The sequence below is a fragment of the Scomber japonicus genome, chromosome 14 (assembly GCF_027409825.1).
Source record: "Scomber japonicus isolate fScoJap1 chromosome 14, fScoJap1.pri, whole genome shotgun sequence".
NCBI lineage: Eukaryota > Metazoa > Chordata > Actinopteri > Scombriformes > Scombridae > Scomber > Scomber japonicus.
In genome coordinates this window covers 23586962-23613564 of record NC_070591.1, presented here as the reverse complement: position 1 = coordinate 23613564, position 26603 = coordinate 23586962, and the positions used below count along the sequence as shown (strand labels likewise).

The 26603-nt window shown below is 42.1% G+C and overlaps 2 protein-coding genes across 4 annotated transcripts in view; both read left to right on the top strand.

Annotated features, from left to right (window-relative positions):
• lyst (lysosomal trafficking regulator) overlaps positions 1-12168 on the top strand; it is a 54050-nt gene extending 41882 nt beyond the window's left edge. For all 3 annotated transcript variants that reach the window (XM_053332716.1, XM_053332715.1, XM_053332717.1), the window contains 26 exons: positions 462-614; positions 1333-1524; positions 1672-1883; positions 1982-2191; positions 2536-2712; positions 2912-2988; positions 3108-3296; positions 3821-3966; positions 4067-4163; positions 4353-4414; positions 4628-4683; positions 4779-4931; positions 5769-6013; positions 6398-6464; positions 6555-6711; positions 7240-7380; positions 7492-7709; positions 7794-8024; positions 8120-8309; positions 8408-8544; positions 8685-8783; positions 9259-9398; positions 9498-9595; positions 9682-9838; positions 9921-9992; positions 10109-12168. In XM_053332716.1, coding sequence (XP_053188691.1) covers positions 462-614; positions 1333-1524; positions 1672-1883; positions 1982-2191; positions 2536-2712; positions 2912-2988; positions 3108-3296; positions 3821-3966; positions 4067-4163; positions 4353-4414; positions 4628-4683; positions 4779-4931; positions 5769-6013; positions 6398-6464; positions 6555-6711; positions 7240-7380; positions 7492-7709; positions 7794-8024; positions 8120-8309; positions 8408-8544; positions 8685-8783; positions 9259-9398; positions 9498-9595; positions 9682-9838; positions 9921-9992; positions 10109-10247 — 3815 coding nt within the window. In that variant the 3' untranslated portion in view covers positions 10248-12168. The remainder of the gene's footprint in view (positions 1-461; positions 615-1332; positions 1525-1671; positions 1884-1981; positions 2192-2535; positions 2713-2911; positions 2989-3107; positions 3297-3820; positions 3967-4066; positions 4164-4352; positions 4415-4627; positions 4684-4778; positions 4932-5768; positions 6014-6397; positions 6465-6554; positions 6712-7239; positions 7381-7491; positions 7710-7793; positions 8025-8119; positions 8310-8407; positions 8545-8684; positions 8784-9258; positions 9399-9497; positions 9596-9681; positions 9839-9920; positions 9993-10108) is intronic.
• A 2744-nt stretch (positions 12169-14912) lies between these two features.
• LOC128372835 (guanine nucleotide-binding protein G(I)/G(S)/G(O) subunit gamma-4) lies at positions 14913-25840 on the top strand. The gene is made up of 2 exons (XM_053333012.1): positions 14913-15011; positions 25712-25840. The coding sequence occupies exons 1-2, from the start codon at positions 14913-14915 to the stop codon at positions 25838-25840; spliced, it is 228 nt and encodes a 75-aa protein (XP_053188987.1).
• Positions 25841-26603: the final 763 nt, after the last annotated feature.

Below are 26603 nucleotides of genomic sequence, written 5' to 3'. Positions count from 1 at the left end.
CTGAAATTCAATACACATGCAAAATACATTGGCGTTGTCATCTACCCTGCGCCGCAGTTCTGTACGATATCAAACTGTCAGGCTCTGCTGCAGAAAGAAACAGGGCTGTCACTTCATTATCTTCAACTGTAGAGTGGAGAGTCATTTGAGAAATATCTCGCATCTCCATCTGCCCACTAAATGGTTTTCTCTCATTTTCCCCTAAATTTGCTGTCTGAAAAATATCTCTCCCGTCTCTCGCCCATTAACGCTCATTTCTTTGCTGTTTTTTATCTGATGTCATCATTTTTATGATTACAGATTCATTGTTACGGCCCTGAACATGGCAACCGTTATGTTTGGTTGATTGCCATTTTAGTAGTCGGCTGTATTATTGCACTCATTGTCAGTCACTCATCGGGAGAATTATGTCATCTTCTAACAAAGTTCTATTTTGTATTTATGGGTTGTTTTTTTTCCAGAGATGGCTGTGGCCTTGCAATTCCGCGTCCTTCAGTCAGCGATTGAGTTTATAAAGACGACAGCCAATCAGGAACCTCAGAAGTTGAGCAGCTCTGTTAATGCGCCAAGCTCTCCACATCATGCCATCTATCAGAAGCGCAAGAGCATCGCGGGTAAGCATTTCAAACTGATGCAACTCTAGAAATCTGGTGTGCAGTTATGTGTTGAGGTTAAAACTACACAGCCGTGTGTTTTTAAGCATTCCACGTCTCCACTCTCATCTTTCTCTGTTTATTGATCCTCATCTCCTCATCCCGATCTAAAGGTTCCATTGCCATGAAAGACTCCATTATCCCCCGCATCCCCAGACAGCACTACTGCTCCTATGGCCAGATCCCCCTATCCCCTCCCTTCAGCTTCCTGTCCCAGGACTCCCCCCTCCCTTCCCCCTCTGGAGCTCCATCCTACATGCTCAATTGTGACGCAGGTAGCTGGGACTATGGTCCACAGCGGAGAACATGCTCCCTCTCATGGGAAATGTTTCCCATTTTGCAGTGAACTCACCCTTTCCCCCCTGACTCGTCTTGGAGGGGTTAATAAGCCCAGTACCCTTGTGCTACTGGTGCCTTTTTGTGTGTGTGTTTGTGTGTGCATGTTTGCTTATGAATGCTTAACTAAATCAGTGTTAAGCATTTCTGCACCGATGACATTTTGATTAGTAAATCTTTATAATCTTCTGTGTGATCAATGATTTATGAGACATTTGCATAGCCTTAATCTGAACTTGAAAGGAAATAAAGCATGTGTGCGTATATTTACAAACTTTGAACCATCGTCGGCACCCAATTTGTTCTCTCGCAACTGAGCACGAACCCCATATTGTGTTTGTAGGCCGGCGCCGGTTCTCTTTGGCCCAGACCGACTCTCTCTTGATGCGAATGCGCTCCGTAGCCAGCGATGAGCTCAATCAGATGATGCAGAGGAGGATGAGCCAGGAAAACCCCATACGTGCTAGTGAGACAGAGTTTGTCCAGCGGCTGCAGAGGCTTGTGGTTCTTGCTGTCAACAGACTCATTTACCATGGTAAGAAAAAAAAAAGAAAGAAAAATACTTCTCATTTTTGGTTCCTCTGTCCTCTTATCTACTTATTCATATTTTTGATTCTTCTTCTTAGATGAGCACAAACGGGATTCGCTGTCTCATTCTGTCTGCTTGCATCTCTCATTTCAGATGTGAGCCAGGACTTATTTGACCTGCTGAATATTCCCGACTCCCCAGACCAACAACTTTTCACACCAGATCCAAGTGATCAAACGCAAGAGGAGAGTGGTTCCGCCTCCATCCCACACTCACCTACACCCTTCACCCTGCCGCCTGCGAGTAAGAAGAGCTTTCAGAAAGACATCCTCAGACTCATGATGGACGGGATCAAAATTAGCCTGGTATGACCTGAAAAACTTTTTCTTTAATTTTCTTTTTAGCTAAAAAGAGCTCATTTGAGTTAACGGCTAACCTTGCGTCGGCTGTTGTTGATTCACAGGGCAGCACTGGCAGAGGAGGAGCTCCACATCAGCAGTGGCGAAGGATCTTATGGTCGTGTCGAGACACTTTTCGGGTCCAAATCGGCCGCCTGCTGGTGCACACGCTGAGCCCTGCACTTCCTTTGGACGACAGGAAGGAGTCGCTGGAGTTCGTGTTTGATCCGAGACATTTAGATATCCTCAAGGAGAGCCTCAGCCCGGGTTTAGAGGTGAGCGCAAAGAAAATTCATCATTGAAGTCTGTTTGTCACTTTATACTTCAATATTTTAGTTGACTACTACAGCGCTGTTGTAGGGGAATGTTTTATTTGTATTTTTTTCAAGTTTCTCAGCAAGTCTTGACTAATAAATAAGTCTTATAAATGTTTCCATGCTCTTCATCAGCTGCTTTTGCATTGTCACAGGACTCTCATTTCTCATTTCACTCTGCATCCTCCACTCGTGCTTCGCTGAAGGTCAACCAGCTGGATAAAGCTTGTTTCCTGTCCATCACCGTATGTGACTTAGTTCTGACAGAAAATAAAATTTTAATCAGCGCTGTCTCTCTCACTCAGCACGGACCCAAGCTGTCGCTGTACCTGTACGAGATGCTGCATGATCACAAGGACAACCTCACCAAAGACGAGCAGAATGCTGTGGGTGTATTCATGACCTCGCTCAAGCTTTGTGGCCATCGCTGCATCCCACCCAACGCCCCACACAAGCAAGACTTGCTCAAGGCCATAAAAGAGGCAAGAGGCGAACAAAGACAAACACTCATTTCTCACACAGTTTCAGTGCCTTTTTTTAGTCTAACCGAATTTTCAGTTCAGCAGTGTGAAGGAGCCATTTCTGTGCAGGTGGAGAATTAGCAAGTGGCTAAGTGTCACACTTCTTGGTCATAAAATGAAGGTGTTAAGAATGTCTTTATGTGTAATTTTATTCATACAGGAAAAATTCAAGTATGAAGCAGAGGAGAAAACAAGCAAAGTAGCGTGGGAAAAGAAAATGGCCAACACTCAGAGGAAGTAAGTAGATGTTGTTTTTATTATCAAGTGAGATTAATTATCAGTACAAGAAAACACTGGTAAGAATCATGTCTTTGTTCCACTCTTCTATTCACGCTATTATTCTTATTTCTCTGCAGTCTTATCCAGAGGCTGGAGGGAAAGTCCAAAGACATTTCCAAGATTGCAGCTGATATCACTCAGAATGTGTCTCTGCGGCAAGGCATGGAGAGAAAGAAAGTCATCCAGCACATCAGGGGCCTCTACAAGACTGACCTAAGTGCCAGCCGCCATTGGCAGGAGCTGGTTCAGCAACTCACGCATGACCGGTGGGCATGGACATGAGTCTCTCTCACAAGGGCTTAAAATAACATTGGAACAAAATACAATCATTAGATTGATATTATAATGATGGTTGTTACATTAATGATGATTACTTTTCTCCTCCTTATTTTCTGAACATCAACAACAACATTTCTTATATGCAGTACAATAATCTCACACATGCAGGCTCGTTTGTAGCACATGAATAGAAGACAGTACAATTTCCAACACAGCCAAGTCAAGTAATCTTTTTGATCTCTAACGTGTCTGAATGCCCAAATTTTAGAAAGACTGAGTTCAAGAGTCCAAAGGATGCCATTCTAAACCGTACCCACACAGTAAATCATTTGACTAGCCAACAAAAATGTCTGTAAAAGATTCAAGAACACGAAATTGTAGAAAATAAACTCACTCTCAGGTTATTAAATCCGTCAAATTCCCTGAAACAACATCAAGGCCACATGATGTTTTTTTATGTATAGATATGAGTGCAAACAGTGCTTGATTGTGCTTTAATGGTGTGTTTCAGTGCGGTTTGGTATGACCAGACATCCTACCCCACGTCCTGGCAGCTGGACCCTACGGAAGGGCCAAACCGAGAGCGACGACGGCTTCAGAGATGCTACCTCACAATCCCCAATAAATACCTACTGAAAGACAGACGGAAATCTGAAGGTGAATAAACTCTCGTACTTGAAGCAACGTGATGAAATTCTGTCAAGTGTTGTGTTTGTCATCTCCGGTGATCTCAACCTGACCTGCATGCCTTGTTCAGACACAGTTAAGCCACCGCTGTCCTTCCTGTTTGAGGATAAGACTCACTCCTCCTTCTCCTCCACTGTTAAAGACAAAGCCACCAGCGAGCCCATCAGGTATAATTTCCCTCCTTTATGTCTTACTGCCTGCCTGTAAAGCTTTAGCAAACATCATAACCCTCTTAGAAAACCAGGAAGATCTGAAGAGGCACATAAATGTCTAATCGACTTGTGATGCACTGAAACGCATCTATGCTTTATGCAGTTGTTTTTATCTTGTCTGAGAAATGTCTCTTCTGTATTTAGGTTCACCAGACGGTGCATCAGCGTCGCCCCCTCCAGAGAGACAGTAGGGGAGCTGCTCCTGGGTAAGTCACTGACCGTGGCTCACAGCTGCTCCATGCATAATATACTCCGCCAGTCACAAAACACAAAGAATGTCTGAGTGAATGTGCTCTCCTAGGCACTAGAGAATATTGCTCTCTCACACACAAGTGTTTGGTAGTTATTCACTGGGGAGAGGCTTTTGTTTGTCTTGCTCTCAGTACACCAAATCTCACTCGCCATGTGTCGTCTCACAGGAAAGTCCGGGATGTACTTTGTGGAGGACAATGCCGCCGACGCTCACGATAGCCAGGTAAAGCCAGACAACTGTTATCCTCTTCACAGAGTGCCGCATTACGCGAGTCCGCCTGGCCTCTCAACTCCAAATCTGTTTATGTGTTTGGACAGAGCCTTCACGGGGAGACCGAGGCACCTTCTTTCTCCTGGACGTACGAGGAGATAAAAGAGGTGCACAAGCGATGGTGGCAGCTAAGAGACAATGCCGTGGAGATATTCCTCACCAACGGCAGAACCCTGCTGTTAGCCTTTGACAACACAAAGGTGAGGCGAATAAAAGCGAAGGAAGCCATGTTGTGACTGGCAGGTTGGCTGTTCAGTAAAGAAATGTTGAAAATGAATCTTGACATAGATGCACCAGCGTGTTTACTCAAGAAGTTTCATTTCATTACAGCAAAAAAACAGCCAGTTAATCAAGCAAAACCAGCAGATGATGGATGGACCGTCGTAAAAATGATAAAATAAGAGAGCTCCAAGAAAAAAAAAAACATATAAATAGAGAAAAATCATGCAGCTCGGAGAAAAAAGTAATGCAATAGTTGAATTGCCTTTTTGGTATTCTACCCCTGATACCTGTCAGGCTACCAAACTGTACTCTATACAGACTGTACTTTCCTAAACATTTCCAGTGCAGATAAATCAAAGGAGCTGCAGTATTACAAACCACATGGAGGTCAAACAGATCAGCTGTTGTCCTCAAGAGTATCTGCATGTTCAATAAAAAGCTTTCCTTGATAAACAGGCCAAAAGATTTTTCCATTTTCCTGAAACCTTCACCTCAGAATTTTGAAGGCTGATACCAGTATTTTAAATCTTAATAATAGTTAGATATTTAATTGTAGCATTCAGATTTTTTTTTCAATATATTTAGCTTTTACTGAAAATTAAACTATAATTTGAGACTAATTTAATTATTTAAGGTGGATTAGCAGCTCCCTTAAGGCACCTGGCACACATTCTTAGTGGTAAAGACAATTAAGAGATACAACAGGTCTCATTTATCAAACGGCCGCATTCAGATAACGTTTTCAAGTTATCTCTTTTTCCGTGTATCTCTTCAGTCCCGACACAGTTAATGGATAACGATTTGTATTTTTCTAGTTTCGTGACGACGTCTACCACAACATCTTGACATCTGATCTGCCCAACCTGCTGGAGCACGGGAACATCACGGCGCTCACGCAGCTGTGGGGCTCAGGTCAGATATCCAACTTCGAGTACCTCACGCATCTCAACAAGCACGCCGGGCGCTCCTTCAACGACCTCATGCAGTACCCGGTGTTCCCCTTCATTCTGCGAGATTACACCAGCGAGACGGTGGACCTGCAGGACCCAAACATCTACAGGTCAGTGCGCGAGTGAAAAGGCTTTTGATGTTCGGGGTTTATCATATTTTAAGTGATGTTGATATACAAGTACTATACAGCAAAATTGCACCTTCTTTATCATAAATGCATTAAATATTAGGTCTTGAAAGCTGTTATTTTCTGTAGATGCTGAGGAAGATGTCTTTGATAAATTAAGTGCTATATGTTACTCTCATATATTCTTGTTCTTCTGTCTTTAATCTTCTTTATGCCATTGTTTGATGAACTGGATGACAAATAAAGCCTCTCTGAAGTCTGAAGTTTTTGACAAGGGAATCATTTTTAATAGGCGAGTTGTTGTCATTTGTCACCGGTGAACATCATGGTTCACTGCCGCTTCGCTTTTCTTTTGTTGTCGAGCAGGAATTTGAGCAAACCCATCGCAGTCCAGTCAAAAGAGAAAGAGGATCGCTACGTGGATAATTACAGAGTAAGACTGGTTGTGTTTTCTGCATGTGTTACTTGAGTGTTTTTGGATGGTCCTGTAAGAAAACACACCAACATGTGTTTGTCTATGTAGTACCTGGAGGAGGAGTACAAGAAGGGCATTCGAGAAGATGACCCCATGCCTCCGGTCCAGCCTTACCACTACGGCTCTCACTACTCCAACAGCGGCACCGTGCTGCACTTCCTGGTCCGAATGCCGCCTTTCACCAAGATGTTCCTCGCATACCAGGGTGAGTGACAAAACATCCTTAAAGACAAGAGAGACGAAAAATAGAGTCTCCAGCTTGTGTCTTACTATGTAAATGTTAATTGACTGACTACCCATGGCTTTTTAACAGCAGATAATTACCATACATCTCCAAAAAGCTTTTAGCACCACTGAGTGCCACCTGTCTACATTACACTGACAGCTCCGTCTTGGTTGATTGGTGAGGCTTTTAGTGCCAAATGCTGGAACATCCTGATCTCAGCTCTAACTGAGCAGCACATGCTGCGTCACAAGTATTAGCCATGAAAGGTTACTTTGTCTTTACACTTTCTTTCTCTGATCAACTCCTCGTCCTTCCCCTTCTCTTTTCTATTTCTTCCTCTCGTGTTAATTATTTTTTTCATTCATCTGTCTCTCTCTCTGATCCTGCGAGGCATCTTTTTATGTGACCGTAAATGTATTCAGCAAGCGTGGTGTCTAAGGTCATGAAAGGGGATCTTTTCAATCAGTGAGTCGAATCAGTAATTAGATTGTCTTTGGGCTTAATCAGACCAGAGCTTTGATATCCCGGACCGGACGTTTCACTCCATGAATACCACGTGGCGCCTGTCCTCCTACGAGTCCATGACTGATGTGAAAGAACTCATCCCAGAGTTTTTCTACCTCCCAGAATTCCTGGTCAACAGAGAGGGTAATTATTTTTACACTCCTTTTAACATCTTTACCCTTCATACCTACCTTTCTATAACTGTATACATTTTCACACCTCCTGTTTAAAAAAACAAGCACCGTTCTCTTTCAGGTTTTGATTTTGGGGTTCGTCAGAACGGTGAGAGGGTCAACCATGTGAATTTGCCACCCTGGGCTCGCAATGACCCACGTCTGTTCATCCTGATCCACCGGCAAGCGCTGGAGTCTGACCAAGTGTCCCAGACACTGTGCCAGTGGATCGACCTGGTGTTTGGACTCAAGCAGAAAGGCAAAGCTGCCGTCCAGGCCATCAACGTGTTCCACCCGGCTGTAAGTACCTGTATATTAGAAGATGATTGGAAAAATGTTGGGAGCTGTTGTTGCTGACATCAGTTTTCATATCGACTTCCACAGACCTATTTTGGCATGGACGTCTCAGCTGTAGAAGACCCAGTGCAGCGACGGGCCCTGGAGACCATGATCAAAACGTACGGACAGACACCCAGGCAGCTGTTTAACGCCTCTCACATCTGCAAGGCCGGGCCTAAACTCATGATAGAGGGGGAGCTGCCAGCAGCCATGGGTCTCCTGGTCCAGCTGGCCTTCAGAGAAACCAGAGAACAGACCAAAGAAGTAGTCTGCCCGGTAATCTACACTGTGATGGCAGAGACATGACTTAATTCAGCGTCTATAAAACGATCTGCCACTCACCTGGTAACTTCCTCTTCCTCCCCCTGCAGAGCCCACTACCATGGATCAAAGGTCTGAAGTGGGGCGAGTACGTCGGGTCACCAAGTGCTCCGGACCCGGTAGTGTGCTTCAGCCAGCCTCACGGGGAGAGGTTCGGATCCCTGCTGGCTCTGCCAACACGAGCCATCTGTGGACTGTCCCGCAAGTTCTGCCTCATGATGATTTACAGCAAGGAGCAAGGTAGGACGCCCACCCAGCCACTCACAAATCAGCTCGCATGACAGGATATTTTGTGCTGTCCCGCAGACTTCATTAATTTTATGCTCTCTACTCTGTAGGTGTGCGGAGCATGCACAGCACAGACATTCAGTGGTCAGCCATCTTGAGCTGGGGCTACGCTGACAATATATTGAGGCTCAAGAGCAAGCAGAGCGAACCGCCCATCAACTTCATTCAGTGCTCACAACTTCACCAGGTGAACATAAGCTGCGCCCATTAGTGAAAGGAATTACTTGTCACAACCGGATACTGAGGATTGATCAAAAAGCTGTCGTGTTTCTCATTTCCTCTGTCCAACCATCTGTGTGTGTGTGTGTGTGTCTGTCTCTCCTCCAGGTGACCAGCTGCGCCTGGGTGCCCGATGGTTGCCAGCTATTTACGGGCAGCAAGTGTGGAGTCATCACCGCCTACAGCAACCGCTTCACCAGCACCACGGTGGGTTTCCATGGCGACGTCCCCCTCTAACCTTCCGCCTCCACATCAACACCCAATCCACCCACCTCCCATTACCCCCCTCCCCCACCCCCCACCACTCTTTATAGAGCCTCACCGTGCTCAAACGCTCAGCTTCATTAGTCACATCACAGTTGCCCTTGAAACACATTTCCACCAAGCCTACAAGTGGGATTATGGGTCTGGGAGTTCAGTCATCAGAGTGGCTTTCAGACTTTCATCAGTCCCCACCAATAGCCAACTAGATTTCCTGTTTCTATGTCGCTGAAGGGTGTTGCAGGAATTGATTCGTGCTTTTTTAGAAAACCCATTTGGAGATTGATAAATGGTGTTTTCGGGAAACCCGAGACACTTCATCAACGTTATCATTCGATTTAGTTGAACCCTGCAAGTATTCACCTGCGTATGTTCAGTATATGGTTTCTCACATGTGTCTGATGTTTAAAATTGTTCGCAGCCATCAGAGATGGAGGTGGAATCTCAGGTTCACCTGTATGGACACACGGGAGAAGTCACCAGCCTGTTTGTCTGCAAACCCTACAGCATCCTCATCAGTGTCAGCAAAGATGGCACCTGTATCCTCTGGGACCTCAACAGGTCAGCTTATAGTGTCAGATGTGTGTTTTTGTATGTGTGATGGGAAATCTTAATATGAAATGGTTTGTATGGTCTCTGAGCTCTTCTGTGTTTCTTCAGGCTTTGTTATGTACAAAGTCTCACAGGCCACAAAAGCCCGGTGACGGCGGTTTCTGCCAGCGAGACCACAGGCGACATCGCAACAGTTTGTGACTCAGGTGAGGACCTCTTTACTTTTTATGGAATCACTTCTCCAGATGTATCCAGTATGTTGTTAATGTGACTCCCTATTCTTTGCATCCAGTGGGCGGAGGCAGCGACCTGCGTCTGTGGACAGTGAATGGCGACCTCATCGGTCACGTCCACTGCAGAGAGATCATTTGCTCTGTTGCCTTCTCTAACCAGCCAGAGGGCGTGTCTGTCAACGTCATCGCTGGAGGGCTGGAGAACGGGGTAGTCAGGTGAGTGCCAGTTTATTTTTTGTTGTTTGTCTCAATATATTATTTAATTTAATTATTTACATATCTGATTCTTATCGTCCAGGTTGTGGAGCACCTGGGATTTAAAACCAGTGAGAGAGATCACCTTTCCCAAGTCGAGCAAACCCATCATCAGGTAACGCACTATCTTCAGAGCTACTCTGTGTTTAATGGCATTTTAATATTCAATGTTGGTCTGGTGGGAATGCTGGTGGTCATATTTCTGATGATAATCTCTCCTGTCTCCCTCAGTTTGACGTACTCGTGTGACGGCCACCACCTCTACACTGCCAACAGTGAGGGTACGGTGATGGCGTGGTGTCGGCGGGACCAGCAGCGCATGAAGCTGCCCATGTTCTACTCTTTCTTAAGCAGCTATGCTGCAGGCTGACTGTGTGTCTGATGTTTACAGCTGTCCAGTTCTCTCCTCACTCCAGCTTCAGCAAGAGGAGCCCCCCTCTTCCTCCTCCTTCTCCTCATCCTCCTTCTCCTCCTTCTCTTTCTCCTCCCTCCAACCACAGGGAGAAGGACGTGTCAGCATGGCCTCAATCTCCCTGAACCCCTCCTGACTTTTAACTAAAGCCATCCCCAGTCGAGCAAACTCTACCACTGACACCCCCAGCATTATGAAAATAGTATAATATGTGTATATATATATACATATATATAATATAGACATACTGAAGTTGAATGTTGGGGTCAATGAATGATCTGGCTGAGGCTGCAACAGACACTTTATACAAACTGTATTTCTGAAAGTGCGTTTGGTTTGTTAAGTCTTTTATTCTTTTGTTTCCCGCTGTTGAGTCTGTTGAGTTTTTGTTGTGCAAAAATCCTCGCCCAATGTTGATTTTGCTGTTTCCTGGTAAGCTGCTATCGCCTGGCAAAAAAAAAAAAGCCAGACCCCACAGTGCGAGGACCCCCATCTCTCACCTGGGCGGCGTAGGCATCTCCCACAGCGCACCGGTTGACAGATTGCTGCCGGAGCTCGGCGAGCGTGTCCTGCTGATGCTGCAGTAGCCTGGAGGGAGGGATGGAGCCCCTCCTTGTGTCTGTCACCGGGAGACGTCCCCGCTCTGTGGGAGTGAGACGTCGCTCTGCTGGGCTGTCTGCTCCACTCAAGTCTGAACACTAGTGTCGTGGCCCTGCATCACTTTGTATCTGCGCCCAGTGGAGGGATGGGAGGAGACGTTTGGATGAATTGTTCCTTGTGTTGCCTGTTGTTCTGTCCTACTTTTGCATGCTAGAATTATGCTGACCTTGACTGCATATGTGGATGTGACATTTACTGTCATGATACTCATTCATGAAGGCCTGCTTTGGTTGAAATCGTCCTTTTGCGTTCAGAAATGTTGATGTTCATTTATTTATTAGAAACACCACAGAGGCTAACCTTACCTGCTTTGCCTCTGTAATGTTTTACTGTCTTAAACCTGTCCGCCTCTCAAAATGCACTACATCCTTTCACTATTTCATAGAGCTTGCTGAAAATCCTGAGAAAGCAAATAACAAACAACTTTATATGCTTAAAGTGTTTTCATTTCTGGAGACGAGGCAGAGAGTAGTCTACTGAACGCTCCCTCTTCCTCGCTGATCTAAGAGGCACGCTTGGCACCTGTGCAGCATTACAAACAGGTTGTAGTTGGTGGGTGTGGTGAAGGGCATCATTTCCAGCTGCTGAGGAGACTCAGAGTCGGAGCAGGTAGAGCTTCCTGCACTGATGAGGTTTTTCTGCAGCTGACGTGATCGTCCTCCCTGTTTCTTTAAACACTACACTGATCAGGCTGAGAATCAGTCGACCAAACTTCTCTTTCTTTAACCCACCAACAGATCCATGCAGCTATTCTTTACATTCCCACTCAATTTACTGCACTTTCACTTCATCCATTATTGTGTGTGAAATGGTAGTCAAGGCACTTTTCTTTAAATATAATATATACATTTCAGGTTGGTCCACCAGCCAATCAGCTACCATTTTTAATCAAGAGGAGCCAATACTCTGTGGTCTTAACATTAATTCCACTAATAAATCTTATCTAGAAAGCAATATCAGACACAGACTGCATGCAATAGATCTTTTTTTTTTAATCGTGTTTATAATGGGGAAAAAACCAGGAATGTGTTTTAACACGGCTGTGAAACAAGTTCTGCTTTGGACTGTGACTGCGGTGAGCCCTCTGCGATGAAAATGCCATCTTACATTTCACACTTTATGTTTGACTTGTTTAAGAGAAAGGGAATATTTTCTTATTTTGTCACATCATTCCTTTTGTGTGACTGTGTGGATCTCCTCCTCAGCCCCCCCCCCCCCCCCCCCCCCCCCCTTGACTCCCGTGTGTCAAGACATGACGTTACTGTGTTTGTTTACTGTTTTTCATGCTTACGTGTGTGCGTCTACGAGACCCACAACTTTTCTTTTCTCCTGAACATCCACATGTGAGATAGTAATGTTTTTGTTTTTGTTTGTTTTGTTTTTGAGAAAATGGCAAAAAAGCAGGAAGGAAAATGTGATGACAGATGATGTTTTTGTGCTTTCAGATAATGAAGGAAATAATATTTTTGTGTTGATATCTTAAGCTATGCATAATTTAAGATCATTGTCTTAGGTTGCTTAGATTGTGTTGTCCTCATTTAACTGACCTCTCTGAGCTGGTTTTGCAGTTCAGCAACATGGACTGAGTTCTGAAAGGTTGTGTTTTATGTTTCTTTTTGTTTGTATATATGTGCGTTAGTGTATGTATGAACAAACCAAGTGACAAGTATATTATAAATATATAAATATATATAAATATTTGAAGAAATATTACTACACCTTGTCCTTTGTGTCAATTTCTTACTTTATGTGGGGGGAAAGGTGCGTTCACGGGCATGAAAGTCAAGAGGAAATCTCTAGATGAAACAGGTGATGCATTAATTACTATGTTCAATAAGAACCATAAAAAATCAGCCATATTATTATGAATAGGATAATACAGATAGGTGGATATAAGATGTTCAATCTGGATGCAATTTCCCCCAAAGAGCATGTTATGGATGAGGCCCATCAGTTACTATGGGGCTAGGTAAAGGAGGGAGGGGGGGGGGGGGGGGGGACCCAGTGATGTCAAAGCTGATGTAAAAATGAAAAGGGGAAGCCTGCGGATCTCTAGTGTCTTCTGCAGCAATAAAGCAAATTAGAAAAGCAGCAGATCCCAATTTGACTAATAGGCAGCCTCGGTACGTTTAGGGCCAGTTTGTACAGTAGAAGCACACGCCGTCTGTCGCCCTGCTGCCGCTCCTGGTCCACTGATCGACTGCTCCCTTCCTCACAGCCTGAATCTGATCGTCATACAGAGGTTTCCCCCTCCTGCTGCATGCGTAACATCTCTCCAAGTCCAGCCGTGGTGCTCACCAAGACCTCGCCGCCTGGATCTCATCTTCCTACACGGAATACGCACGACTCACACTGAGCCAGCCGTAGAGGCGAAATTAAAACGGCAAGATTCACCTCCTCGGGTTCAGTCCAGACCGAAACGAGGCTGGGATTTCCTCTAATCATTTGATATTTGACTGATCCTCTTTTTTTTGCCTGTGTGTGTGTGTGTTGGGTGGAGTCAACCCGGAATTCTCCAAATTGGAAAACCATTGGCACATTGCAGGTAGGTCGGCGGCTGTAGCCTACATTAATCTGCACATAGCCGAGCAATGCAGCGAAACCTGAAGATGTATTTAATTATGATCATCCCTTCATGAATAGCATTTTTTCTTCCTGATGTGTGTGGTTTGCTGTTTTTCTGCTCTAACCAGGGCCGCAGCTCGCACGGTGTGTGTCCACAATTTAATCCCCTTTAGAAATAGGAGTCTCCCATGTTTGACAGATGTGCATCAACAATTAGCGTCGTTACATTAGGATAAAAAGGCACAGACACTGTTAGAGTCCCTTAAATCAGCCGTGTGAGTGGACGAATCGAGGGGAAACCTTTAATGGAAAAGGCCTAATAGCATTCTACGAGGCTGTGATTAAAAGCCATAAATTGGCTTTAGAGCATGCACGAAGGGTGGGATTGGGGGGGGGGTGGGGGGGAATGAATTCACAGTCTGCATCCCCCTTTTTCACAAAAAAACATCTGGCTCATATTATCAGTGTATTATCAATGTATGTTCAGTTAAATTCGGCTTGGAGCGATGAAAATGAAATAAATAAACAAATCGATGCAATAAGAAAAAAAGCCCCTCACTGAGAATTGTGAATTGATTCAGCTGCACCCCACCTTCAATCAGTCAGTCAGTCATATTTTTTATGCACATGATTTATAAAACACAGCTGCTGCGTTCAGGGGTCTTTTCTTTTCTAGCTGTGGCTGTCAAAGTGGGACACTTCAGGAGCAGTGAGGGGGGTCAAAGGGGGCCTAAAATGAGAGCAAGGTTTAGTCATTAGATAGATTTGTATCCAGGCTGGTTGCAGCAGTGGAGGAGATGAAATGCAGTGCAGGTGCAGTGATGTACATTGTGTAGAGAAAGTTGAGGGGATGAAGGTGGGGATGGTGGTCCTTCCTGTCTGCTGGGTCTGGAACAGAAGAGGTAAAGATGCAGGTTTAATCCTCCTTTTAGAGAGGTCCAAAAACTGCTAATTCAGAGGAAGCTATATAAACTCCCCAAAATGTCTGCTGAAGTGCCCTTAAGCAAAACACTTGAGCTCCAAGGAGGTGTGTTTGTGTGCTTTAATGCTTCCTGCCTCAACAATCACTCCTGTTAATGTGAAGAATAACCTGAACAATAAAAAAAGGAGAAATAATCATGCATGAGTGCTGATTGAAAGATGACAAAGCGTTGTCCAGCTGCCGGCTTTTAAGCTCTTTCTTCAGTTAAAATGGAGCTTGGCTGCTGTAAAACAGATTCTCTCTGACAAAATGGGTCCTTTTTAAAAGAAAAAAAAGAAGAGGTTGTGGCAGAGAATGGCTGCTCCAAGGGGAGGCATAGACATCGCCAGGGGTGCTGCTGCTTTCTGGATTTAATGTGCTGTTCATTGACTCTATGTGTCCCCCTTTGTGTCTCTATTTGGCATCACAGGAGCACCATGAAAGACGGTATCGCCAACAACAGCACAGCCAGCATCTCCCAAGCCAGGAAAGCTGTGGAGCAACTGAAGATGGAGGCCTGCATGGATAGGATAAAGGTACGGAGAGCTTTTTTATTGCACCTGTGTGTCTGTAAGCAAATATTTCCATGTGTGTTTCATTATGATTGAATAGTGTAGGATGTGAGTTATGTGTACGTGAAGGTAAAAGTCAACTGCAAGCTCCTGTCAGGTGGTTTAGAACAAAATGAATGACTGATAATGAAGATGATCACTGGTGTCACAGTTGTTTTAAATGTAAAAGCTTAACATGAATCCTACATGTAATAAGCTGTATCATGTCGATGTTGGACAGACACACTGTAGCAGGAGGTTCAGAGCAGTACAATAGCTTTCTGTTCATGACTGACAGTCTTCAAGCTTCTAGCACATATTTAATTTTTGTTCATTTTCCAACTGAACAAAACACAAAAAAAATATGTCTGCTTTCTACAGTTGGCAACACAGGCACACTTGGCTGTCAAGACTTGTTATTCGCACACTTGAGAAAAAAAAAAAAGGAAAATAATGATTTATTTCACTGAATTGCTTCAAACACTGATCCTGTTGGGGATGATCACCAAATTCAAGACACAATGCAGAGCTGCTAGAAGACTAAAAACATATCTTGAGTAAGGAGAGCTATTCCAGCGCCCAGTGATATGGTAGCAATAATCCATCACCATCATCTCATTTTTGTCCTCAATGGATTCTCTGTTCTGTAAACTACAATTCTAGTAAAGTAAAGTTATCCAACAGAAAACTGTGGCTGACTATAAAATCAAAGCTCCTCAGCTTAGTTGAGGACAAACATCTTCTGACAGGTATTACATGAAGCCTTAGTTCACCTTGAAAGCCCCACACTGTCAGTGTCTCTCCACTGTGCACAGCTGGGAAACCCCAGTATCACCTTGTTGGCTACAGTCACCGTTGACCACTTCTGACATTAATTTTATCTCCAATTTGGGTCATCTGATTTTTGTCTTTGAAGGCTCGTGAGCTCGAGGTCGCCAGTTCAAAGATAATTTGATCATTTCAATTAGCCAGTGTTCAGTTAAATAATAATTATATTCCTGATACATGATCTCCTCTTGCAGCTCCACCAGGCTGGTATTGTGGGTTAGGGTTAGAGTAGTGATAAAGAGTGTGTCCTTATCAAACAGCACCTGGTTAAATATTGACTTTTTGAGTCCTATATGCTTTTTATGACTGAGATCATTGAGGTCAGCGTTGATTTAAAATATCACAATGTTGTTTCTGTAAATAGATTTCTATGTTGTTCCACCCTCCGACACCCTTCAGTCAATATTAGATCCATTTCTAGAGGCCATTGTTCTTACTGCATTATGTTTCACTGCCATATTTTTCATTAAAGTGTTTCTAGAGTCACTCTTCTCAAACATTATTTCACGAACAACTTCTTGAGCAACTTAAGAGGTCGTGTCATCATCTCATTCGGTATGCTGCTCATGTGCTCTGGGAATGATTGCCCCACAGCCCCGAGGCTGTTCGCTCAGCATTATATGAAGCCGGGGCTGGAAGCCTGCCACACAACATCATCCCTACTCAGCACAACAAAGGCTGCTTACAAGGAAAAACCCTCTTTGCTTAAAAAACAGAGTGATTATCCCAGACTTGTAATCAGGGTTTAGAAGATGTATCGTGATTTAACCCAACAGTTGACTTTTTTGGCTCAATGTTTTGTTTTCATTTTGTTTTAGATATTTACATATTTTTTGTTACATTTGAAAAGTTGGGTTTGACATCCTCGTTATCATCAGTTATTGTAGCAATCAAGATGTTTCAGTTATAATTTTTTCACTGACTGTTGCCCAGACAAGACTTACTCCAGTTTGTATAATCACTTCTCTTCAACTCTGAGCTCTATTAGAACATAACTGGCCCAATTTGCCTCAATTTGTTTTGACTTTCTGAATCATTTCTAACTTTGAGGACACGCATTAAAGCTGCAGACATCAGGTGTGAGCATTAGTGCAAATCTGTCAAGATGAAAACATGTTGCACGCCATGTGTTACTCTCAAGAGTTTCGGCTTGTTTTCGTCAGGCTAGTGAGGGTCAGTGGAGGTTTCCTTACAGTCCATCAGCCCATCATGTGACTCATAGATCACCACCAATCTGAAGCATACAAAACATTAATATAGTTTGCGATGTAGCTCTTGTGGATATAGAAATCCAGTAATATAAGACAAATACAAAAAACAAACAATATATATATAACTATTTTATTGAAATCTGTCGAGGGGCAAAAAGGTTGAATCTCCTTTTTATTTAACTGAAAGCAGTAAACTCAAGTAGTTCAAATCAAATCTTAATAATAGTAGTTGTGATATTTTTATGTTGGTACTATTTCAATGGAGGGCTTCTGTTGGGCACACGTGAAGTTTTCAACATTTTGGATGGATCTAATATATTTCCTGTTTCCATCCAAGTGAAATAATGTGATTTATCTCTGTGTTTGTGGATTGCTGTATGTGACATAAATCAGTTGGACCAGGGATATTGGGATTACATGGGTAGTGTCTTCAATTCCCCAGGAGACCGGGATGTTCCTGCAGCCTGTGGTGTATGAGTAAAGACAAGGGCTATAATGGTACAGTCATAGCTTTTATTTCTTTTCATTCACTGCCATTATGAGTGGCCAAGTGGGAGAAAACCGTTCACAGTTTTTTCCATCAGCCTGATAGTTGTAACTGTGAGCGGAGGTGTCAAGCAATCCATTTTTCTGAGGTGGCACACTCCCACCATCCATACGTTAATGTTCACAATCAACCACGTCGTTACCGGTAATTATCTGCTTTAGCTTCTGTGTTTATGACCAAAGACTTGTCAGTAATTAACCACAGCTAAAATTGAATGACACCAACAGACGGGGGGAAAATTAGAGGAAAAACAGTACAGGTCTGAATGCTTGACTCCTACAGTGGCTCTGTTATGCTATGGGAAACATTTTGCTGACATGGTCTGGGTCCACTTGTCCCTTGTTAGAGGGAGGGGTCACTGCAAATCAATACCAGCTTCTGAGTGATCATCTTTATTCTATGATAAAACATTTCTGTCCTGATGGGAGTGGTCTCTTCCAAGATGACAGTGCCTCCATTCACAAGGGCACCAGGGGTCACCGAATGGTTTGATGAGTATGCAAATTATGTGAATCATATGCTACGGCCTTTACAGTCACCAGATGTTAACCCAATTGAACACCTGTGAGATTTTGGACCGATGTCATCAAAACACCAAATGAAGGAATATCTTTGGGAAGGATGGTATTTATCCCTCCAGTGGAGTTCAGAGAGTGTAGAATCAATGCAGTAAAAGATGCACTGAAGCTGTTCAAGCAGCATATGGTGGCCCAACACCTTACTAATATCCTTTATGTTGGTTTTTCCTTTCATTTGCCCCCTGTCTGTATAAACAATACGTCGCATTCACTAGCAAATATTGAGCAAGTAAATGTTAGTGAAAAGGCTTTTAACTCAGGGGTAACGTTAGCTGGTTAGCTAGCTAGCAACATTGATTCTTCACAACAAAATCAAAAGAGTATAATCCAGTCATAGGCAGAGTAGGCAGGTCATGACATCACCATCCTGGGAAAAAAAAAATTAAGCGCGTAAAAATTCTCCTCATGTCTATCCCCTGCTTTGTAGGACACATTTCAGTGCTGCATATCTGTTCTGATCAAATTAATAAACATACCTACTAAAAATAGCAAAGGACAACAAGCCAACACTAATTATTCATGCATAAGTCACTTTAAATAGGGAATTGCTGAGGCTCTAATTAGAGAGTAGCAAATACTACAAATAAACACATACAGAAAAGTGACTTTTTTTATAAAGGCTAATTGAAACACTAATTAAGCACAGTTAAATCATTTAATCTTATATTATATTTCAGAATGCACCTGCCCCCTAATTAAATGGGCATGACACCTCTGATTGTGAGTCAGAGATATTTCTGACAGCCATAATCCATGAAAAAACACCATCCCCATTACTGTACATCTGCAGGAAATCCAGTATTAACTCTAACTGTCATACAGTGCTGGTGATGCTTCGAGACAGATTTGGGATTTTTGGCTCTATGAATAAAATGTACTTGGCTAATGAAATAGGAGCTGTACACTGTGTTTATATATAGTGTCACTTGTCTGGGCTCAGTGTCCATTCATTTAGTTTGACTGTAAAACTAAAAAACGAATATTCTACAGGCAGAAAACAGATGGTTTTTATGTTGATATGACATGAATGCAGCATACAAACATTTAGGAATTTTTACAATATTTGTCATTTTTAATGTTGAGGTGGCCGAGGTGACATTTTATCATCTGTTATTATTTGGATATTGCACAGGCATGATGGTGCCAACAGGACAGCAGTATCCGAGAACATTTTTGTGCACCAGAAATGATGTAGTTTTACATTATTGCATTTCCAGTTTGTTTTTTAAGCAGAACAACATGTAACATTATGTTAAGGTGACACCATTAATGAGCTGAGAAGTGTTCAGTTCAAAGGTGTCTGACTAGATTGGACCTGTTTATTTTGTGTTACCTTTGTATTTTATGGATGAAGACACATCAGACATGAATATAAATGAATGTGAACTGCCACAGGTGATCTGTATCTGAAAGAAAATTTAAGCTCTCTAAATAATTGACCTCTGCAGTCTCATTTAGCTACAAAGTGGTGCGTCTCTGCTCTGTAGTGGAAACCTCATTTACCACCAAACCTGTCAGTAACAAAACTGTTCACAACTAGCTTGGATTATTTTTTCTCAGGGGGACAAACAGGCTTATTTCTCAGCTTGAGTTTTTTTCAAAGGGTCTTGAAAGGATTTCATCAGACCAAAAGAATGTATAATTCTTGGGTTTAAGTAAAGCATTACATTACTAAAGGTTGGTTTTCACCACACCATGATGACATTTCTACGAAATATGTGGTACAAGAGGTGCAGGGCTCTCACGTAATTATGCTCTTTGTATTAGTGCTCACATTCTTCAACAAATGATTAGCTGTAATAATGTTCAAAGAAATATATGAATGCTTGAATATTAGAATGCTTTAAGTGGGGAGAAAAAAGTTTGCACTGATTAAGACAGAAGGCTACATTAGACCTAAGGCTGTTATAAATATTATATTTTAGGTGTCTGTGTTAGATTTTTGCTAATTCAAAGGTGGAAAAAATAACTCCTCAGACGGGAGAAAAAAAGCTTTAGTTGCAGCATGATTTCACAGCTGTATTATTATAACTCATCTTTAGCTGCTGGGTGATTGATAGGTAGGCAGCTGTTTGTGCTTTAATGACCACTTGGCACATCAGATGGGGAGATCCAAGTAATTCTTTATTAACAGCCCCAAACAAAGAGCCGCCGAAGTATAAAGTGGCTGTAAATGAAAGCGGCGAAAAGTACAGAGGGAAAAAAAAAGGAGAAAACAGACAGTTGGCCACGTCTGGCGATCCTTTAAATTTAATTAAGGGATCTGACGAGGGAGAGTGTGTATCAGTGACAAGAGCAGTCTCTGTGCTGCTGATTGAAGGATCACCACATTCTCATTAATTGCTCAATCAACCAAAGGAATGTGATCTGTGCTAATTAGAAGGACTCTCCTTCCATCATGGGGCTGCAGTGTAATTACAGCCAGTCTGGGCCACACTGTGTAATACCACTTTTTGTCCTGTGGTGCTCCCGTTGTCTGCAGAAAAAAACAGTCTGCAGTCACACGATAATATAATTATTGCATTTACTTTGATTATGAGAATAATTAAGCTGTTTACTTGCATTGCAGTTAAAGGCTTTGTTGATATTCCAGCTTTGTGCAGGCTTGGATACTGTGGTTAGTGACTGAATTAGGTCATTTAGAGAGAAAGTGTTGAATAAATACAAGCCTTGTAAGGCATGTTATCTCTTCTGAATTAATGAGTCTCGTACATCAGAATAGGTGTTTACCTGAGTCATTATAGTATCCCAAATATTCATATCAGTGGTGTGCATGTAATAACATCCGCTGATAATTTGACATTTCTTTTCTTATTGATTTTCCAGCAGTGCTCGGACTTCTTACAATGCTGAGAAGTGTTTTTGGAAGTTAGCTCTTGTTAAAGCGAGCAAAGGAAATGTCATCTGTGTTTTCTGAAATATGAGTGAGAAGTGTATTTCAGTCATTTATCGACTTTCTCAGCAACTGAGGAATTGGAACAACAGATCTACAGCGAAGGTGGTGTGGAGCTTACATAAATAATAAAGATGCAAGACCTAGATGAAGGTAGGTAGTTATAGCAGAGAGCCAACAGGATCATGTAGAGAGGTAACCATGCAGCCAGGTTGGATTATCCATATATCACACCGGGTGAGTGTCCAATTTGCTGTGCTGGGGGGAATCAATATGAAAAAAATGAAAAATGCAGGCCTAAATATGTCTCATGGTCTGAAACTTCAGATATAACATTTATAAAACACTTTATTTATAGTTCATTAATAAGAATATAAATATTAATAATAAGAAATCAGTTAAAGTGTCCGCTGCAGTGCGTCTTTCAGCACCACAGAGGTGTGGAGGCAAATCAAGAGGGACACTGTTTATTTCAGTAATCAAATGCAATCCAAGACCATTTTACTGATCCACCCTGCTGTTTGAAATAAGACGAGAAGAAAAATCAAGTCATTTTTTATGAATGTTGTATCTGCCACCAGGAAAATAAAAAATGCCTTTTCATTTGTAGATTTTGAAATGAAAATCAGATTCTGTTTTCACTCCTTTTTAATTTATTTTTCTGAAAGCAACAGAATAACAAAACCACCATCATTTCTAATAGCCTACACACTGTATTACATTGTCTCTATGTGCTATTCCTTAAACCTTCCCATCACCTCAACTGGCGCTCTGTGATCATTGAGCTGTTGAAATGACTGCTTGTAAGACACATTATGGGCTCGCCTGATTCAGTATATGTGTGTAATGATTTATTTAAATATACTCTGTAATGGTTTTCCATGGAGTCCTCATGAGGGCCATTTATGATGAAAATAATGATATTTAGCATGATGTGTTGCATTGGGATGTGAGTTGCATTCAGTGTAAGAACTAGTTAGCATGTGTAACTATAATGTCAGGTGTTTTTGTTGTGTGTTTAGCCTGTGCTTTAGCAATAAGTTAATGTGAATCTATGGTCTTTATACTCATAGTAACTTCACTTTTCTGTGTGTAAAGTGGGAGGGGGGGTACTTCAAGTGTGGCCACCCTTGCTCGCCATACTGTGCTAATCCAGGCCTGCTGTGCGGGATAATACAGCTTTGTCATTTTCATGCTTTGGGAATTAAATGTGTGGCATTGCTGGTTGCTCTCTGGTTTTGAAGTTCCACTTTGGTGTTTCCAAAAGAGGGAACAGGATGAAAAACATGTATTTAAAAGCCCAAGTGAAACAGCAGAAGACATTATGGTGTACAGTATTTATTATTCCAAATTTGAAGCATTGAGATATCAGAAGAAGAGAGCCAGGAAGTTTAAAACTGGTCGAAAGTGTGTGCTGGTATTTGCTTTTCGCACTTACTGGTACAGCATGAGGTAGCTCAGTGGCTCCCAACCTCTCTGGCTTGTGATCCCGTGAAATTAAACTGTCTCTCTGTGACCCCTCATCACAGGTTACAGCCTCAGTGTGGACAAGAAGAACTATGAAAAGTTCAACACAAGTGATTTCTCTTTCTCAGATTTTTTCATTTGAAGGATTTTTAGAGGCTCCAAAAAGGTGAAAGCATCCAGTATTTCACAGGAATAAATCCAAAATTTGAAAAAAGGCAGAAAAAAATCAACAGTGTAATAGAAATTCTATCTCTTTACTTTTAGGTACAGCCTTTCCTCACAAGAATAGTATAGGTATTAAAAAAACAGGTGGCAAAAAAAAAACAACACAGTTACATTTAGACCATCTACTGTAACAGTCTTAGTTATTATGACACGGGGAAGTGCCTCAGTTCAGATGATGTCATTATAGGGTGACAAATTTCAGAAGTGGCGGGTTGGGTGGATCGCTGGATAGATAGAAAGATGGCAAAAAAAGGACTTTGCTGCAGGAAGCTGCTGTTCGCTTCCCATTTCCAACCACAAGTGGCACGTTTCCAAACACGAGTTGGGACAATTTAAAAAAAAACAAAAAAACTGCAACTTCAATTTTTGTAGAATTTACTGTTGCCATGATGACAAATGTGTCATTACGTGAAGGAAGTAACTTTAACCATGTTTCAAGTGATCATTTTATCCAATCATTATCTCTACCTAACTATAACCAAGTGGTTTTTGTGCGTAAACCTAACCAGACTTTAACCACAGCACTGTCACCATAAACATGATTTTCTATGATTACAGCTGATAGAGGCAGCATATTAGAAAACGCTCCTGTGGGTCGTTCTGGAGTGCAGGAACAATTGACCTATGTGATTGTCTCATTATGAGGATGTGTTGTTTAATCATCTTGTGACACCCAATTTCTGTCTGGGGACCTCCTAGTTTGGAAATCATTGAGTTAACTCTTAAAGTTGCAGTTAGTAATTTTTTGGTATTAATTGTTTAAATAACTGCATATTTTGACATTGAAAGTTGGTTAAAAAGTAACTTGTTTGTTCCTTTTTAAAACTCTAAACATCTCAGCATCCGTTATGACTCAACAGTCATTTAGACATGTTATCATTATATGCTGTGAGACTGTAAAAGTAATCATCCATGTTTAAGACTGATACATATATCCAGCATGACGGATTTTGTGAGTTGTACTCTCTTGTGAGGGCAGCAGTGGGCGAGGTGAAGTGGCAGGCAGGAGATCAGATGGCTCTGTCCTCCATGCAGATCCCCGAGCCCTCGCCGTCCCACGGATGCAGCTGCTCCTCTGCTCTCCATTTGCGGCCTCCCCTCCCGTAACCTCCCACTCAGGCCCCCGAGTGGAAACCTACATTCACATTCACCTACAATACAGTCTCGGCACTCTTGTCAAATTTATAGTCACTGTTTGACATTGAATACGAGGATATGCAACTTTTCACCTTGAGGCAGGAAATGTGTTGTTACTCCCACCTTCATTTCCTTCAGCTGGTCAAAGTCCCGCCTCAACACCCGTCACTCATCTCCATGAGCCATCTATTCCTCTTGCCTGAGGCAGAGGTAACAGGCATCAGTGCAGTCGCCACAGGCACTGACAAACACAGACAATATACAATAAAACAAAAATACCCTGGTTGTGGACAAGTCTCATCTGGTGCTTGTTTAACTCCCACAAACATTTTGCAACTTTGAGAGCAGAGCACACAGTCAGCTGCAGACCATCAAATTTAAACTTCATTACATCATTGATTATTCACTAAGACTTTCAGCTTTTTTGCTTTCATCAGGGTGGCTTCTGAAGTTGTTTGTGGTTTTTCTTACAGTCAGTCAATTATTCATGTGACTTATTGATGCATAATAATCTCCAAGTATATAAAACAACACCCCTATCATCATGTTACTTTTTTTTTAACCATATATAATATTTACTCATTAATACAATATTTTTAAACTTATTTTTCTATTCAAACATCTTCCATTTTTAGTCAATTTCTAAGTCAATCTACAGTTGGCTTTTACCCCCTCCATTAACTTTAACTCATATTGTGGACATTATGCAGCATATATAATCCAGTGGACTCTACATAAAAAGGCTTTAAAGTGAAGCTTTAAAGCTTTGCTGGACTCAAGTGGCAATGAGGGGATAATGTAATGCTAAAACAACTGTAGCACAATTAAAGAAGAGTCATAAAGTTGGTGAAGACTTACACAGCAAAATATCTCAAGTTTGCAAACATTAGCCACTGTTCACATGAGACCAAGTAAGGCTGTAGCAGTTTATCTCCTGAGCGTATTGGACTGAGCAAGGATGGGTTTTAGTGCTTATAAATTCAACTATTCATTTGTAAAAAGAAGGTTATATTATTTCTTATTTTAAAGGTTACATTGGCTTAAACCCCTCGTGGGCTTAAAGCAACCAGTTTGCAAATCCAAGCTGCCTCTATCTTAAGGAACATTTTCTCCAAATCTAATTTTGTCTTTCATTAAAACACCCTCTCAGTAAAGGGTAGAGACCATGATTATTCATTTCCATTTCAATGTGCTGCAATTGGATACATTTCTTTTACCCGTAGATGTGGTATTTTTAAGCCACATTATAAATGGATGGACTGAATATAAACAACATCAGTTTGGTGAATAATGCTGACATGCTCATGTTAACAATGTTAAAATGCCGCTAAGCATATGTATTTATTCACAAACCAAAGAATTGGACAAATTAAAATGTTCACCTGATTTTGGAACTGGGTGAAAAGTTATCACAGGTCATGCTCTTGGTAACTGAATGTCTGTATGAAAATGTATGGCATTTAATTCAGCCCAGCAGTTTTGGAAATATGTCCACAACCACAAATGTTCACCTCTGAGTTATCTCAGGAAATATTGGAACTACCAAAGTCATAAGGATTCATCATCTGGAGACCATAAATGTTTGAACAGTGTTTCATTGCGGTCCGTATTTGTTGAGATGTCACTGTTGCTATCCATGTAGCTTTGCCACTTGCAAGTCTAAAAAATACACTTTAGGCAAATATGGCATCTCTGTTAGACATACATTTGAACCTCTTGATATTTTGGTCATTAATAGTCAATAAAAGTCTTATCATCTACCGTATGTGTGTCCCTTCTCCCTTGTCTCAACATTTCAGGTATCCAAAGCAGCTGCAGACCTGATGGCGTACTGCGACGCTCACATACGTGAGGACCCTCTCATCGTGCCCGTTCCCGCCTCCGAGAACCCTTTCCGGGAGAAGAAGTTCTTCTGCACCATCCTCTGATGACCTGCTGGTAGAGCTGTTAAGGTGCAGGCATGGCGTTGCCTGACTTCTTCTGTCTTCACCACACCTGAAGCTACTGGCTGTAGGCGTTGAGTTGAGTTTTGCCAGGTGGACACTCTGTTGTTGGTCAGCTCTGTCCCGGTGGCTGAAGGTTATGGGGGAGTCAGCTACCAAACTGGCAGCCCAGTGAGCGTATCATGTCTTGTTAAATAGGTTTGTTATTGCTTTGTTATTAGAGAACAGCCTTGCTCAGTGCTTAATGAGATGAGAGATGTTTTTTCTTTTTTTCTTTTTATTTCTTTTATCGTGCTAGATCTTAACATGCCTCAGGAAACAGAAATTTGCCCAGTGTCTTCAAGTTTTTTAAACATTTATTCCCCTTTCCCTTTATCTGAATAGAAAACATGAATCTTTGTATTAGCTTGAACATCATTTCAGTTAGTTTTCTATTGCTCTCAGTGTGCAGGTTGGACTATTTGTAGCAACACTCACTGAAAGCACCACTAAAATGTGATACTTCCCTTACTAGTGGCTTCTATTTCAATTTGCCTCCAGAGTCACCCACAATTAACCCGCTCATTTCAGTAGCGTGAACAGTCAGATTCAGATTACAGCCAGAAAAGACAACCTTATCTCACATAGTCAATTATTTCAGGGTGTACAATCCACACTCGTAATAAGAATGAGACGGCTGCAAATCAGTTCTGTTTGCAAATAAATAAATAGAGTCTATTTATTGAAGGGTGCAGAGCTAATGTTTCAA

Excerpts from the sequence above, each read along its gene's own strand:
- LOC128372835 (XM_053333012.1), top strand. The coding sequence starts at position 14,913 with ATGAAAGACGGTATCGCCAACAACAGCACAGCCAGCATCTCCCAAGCC. Across the intron at positions 15,012-25,711 it reads CCTGCATGGATAGGATAAAG|GTATCCAAAGCAGCTGCAGA; the intron begins GTACGGAGAGCT and ends TCAACATTTCAG.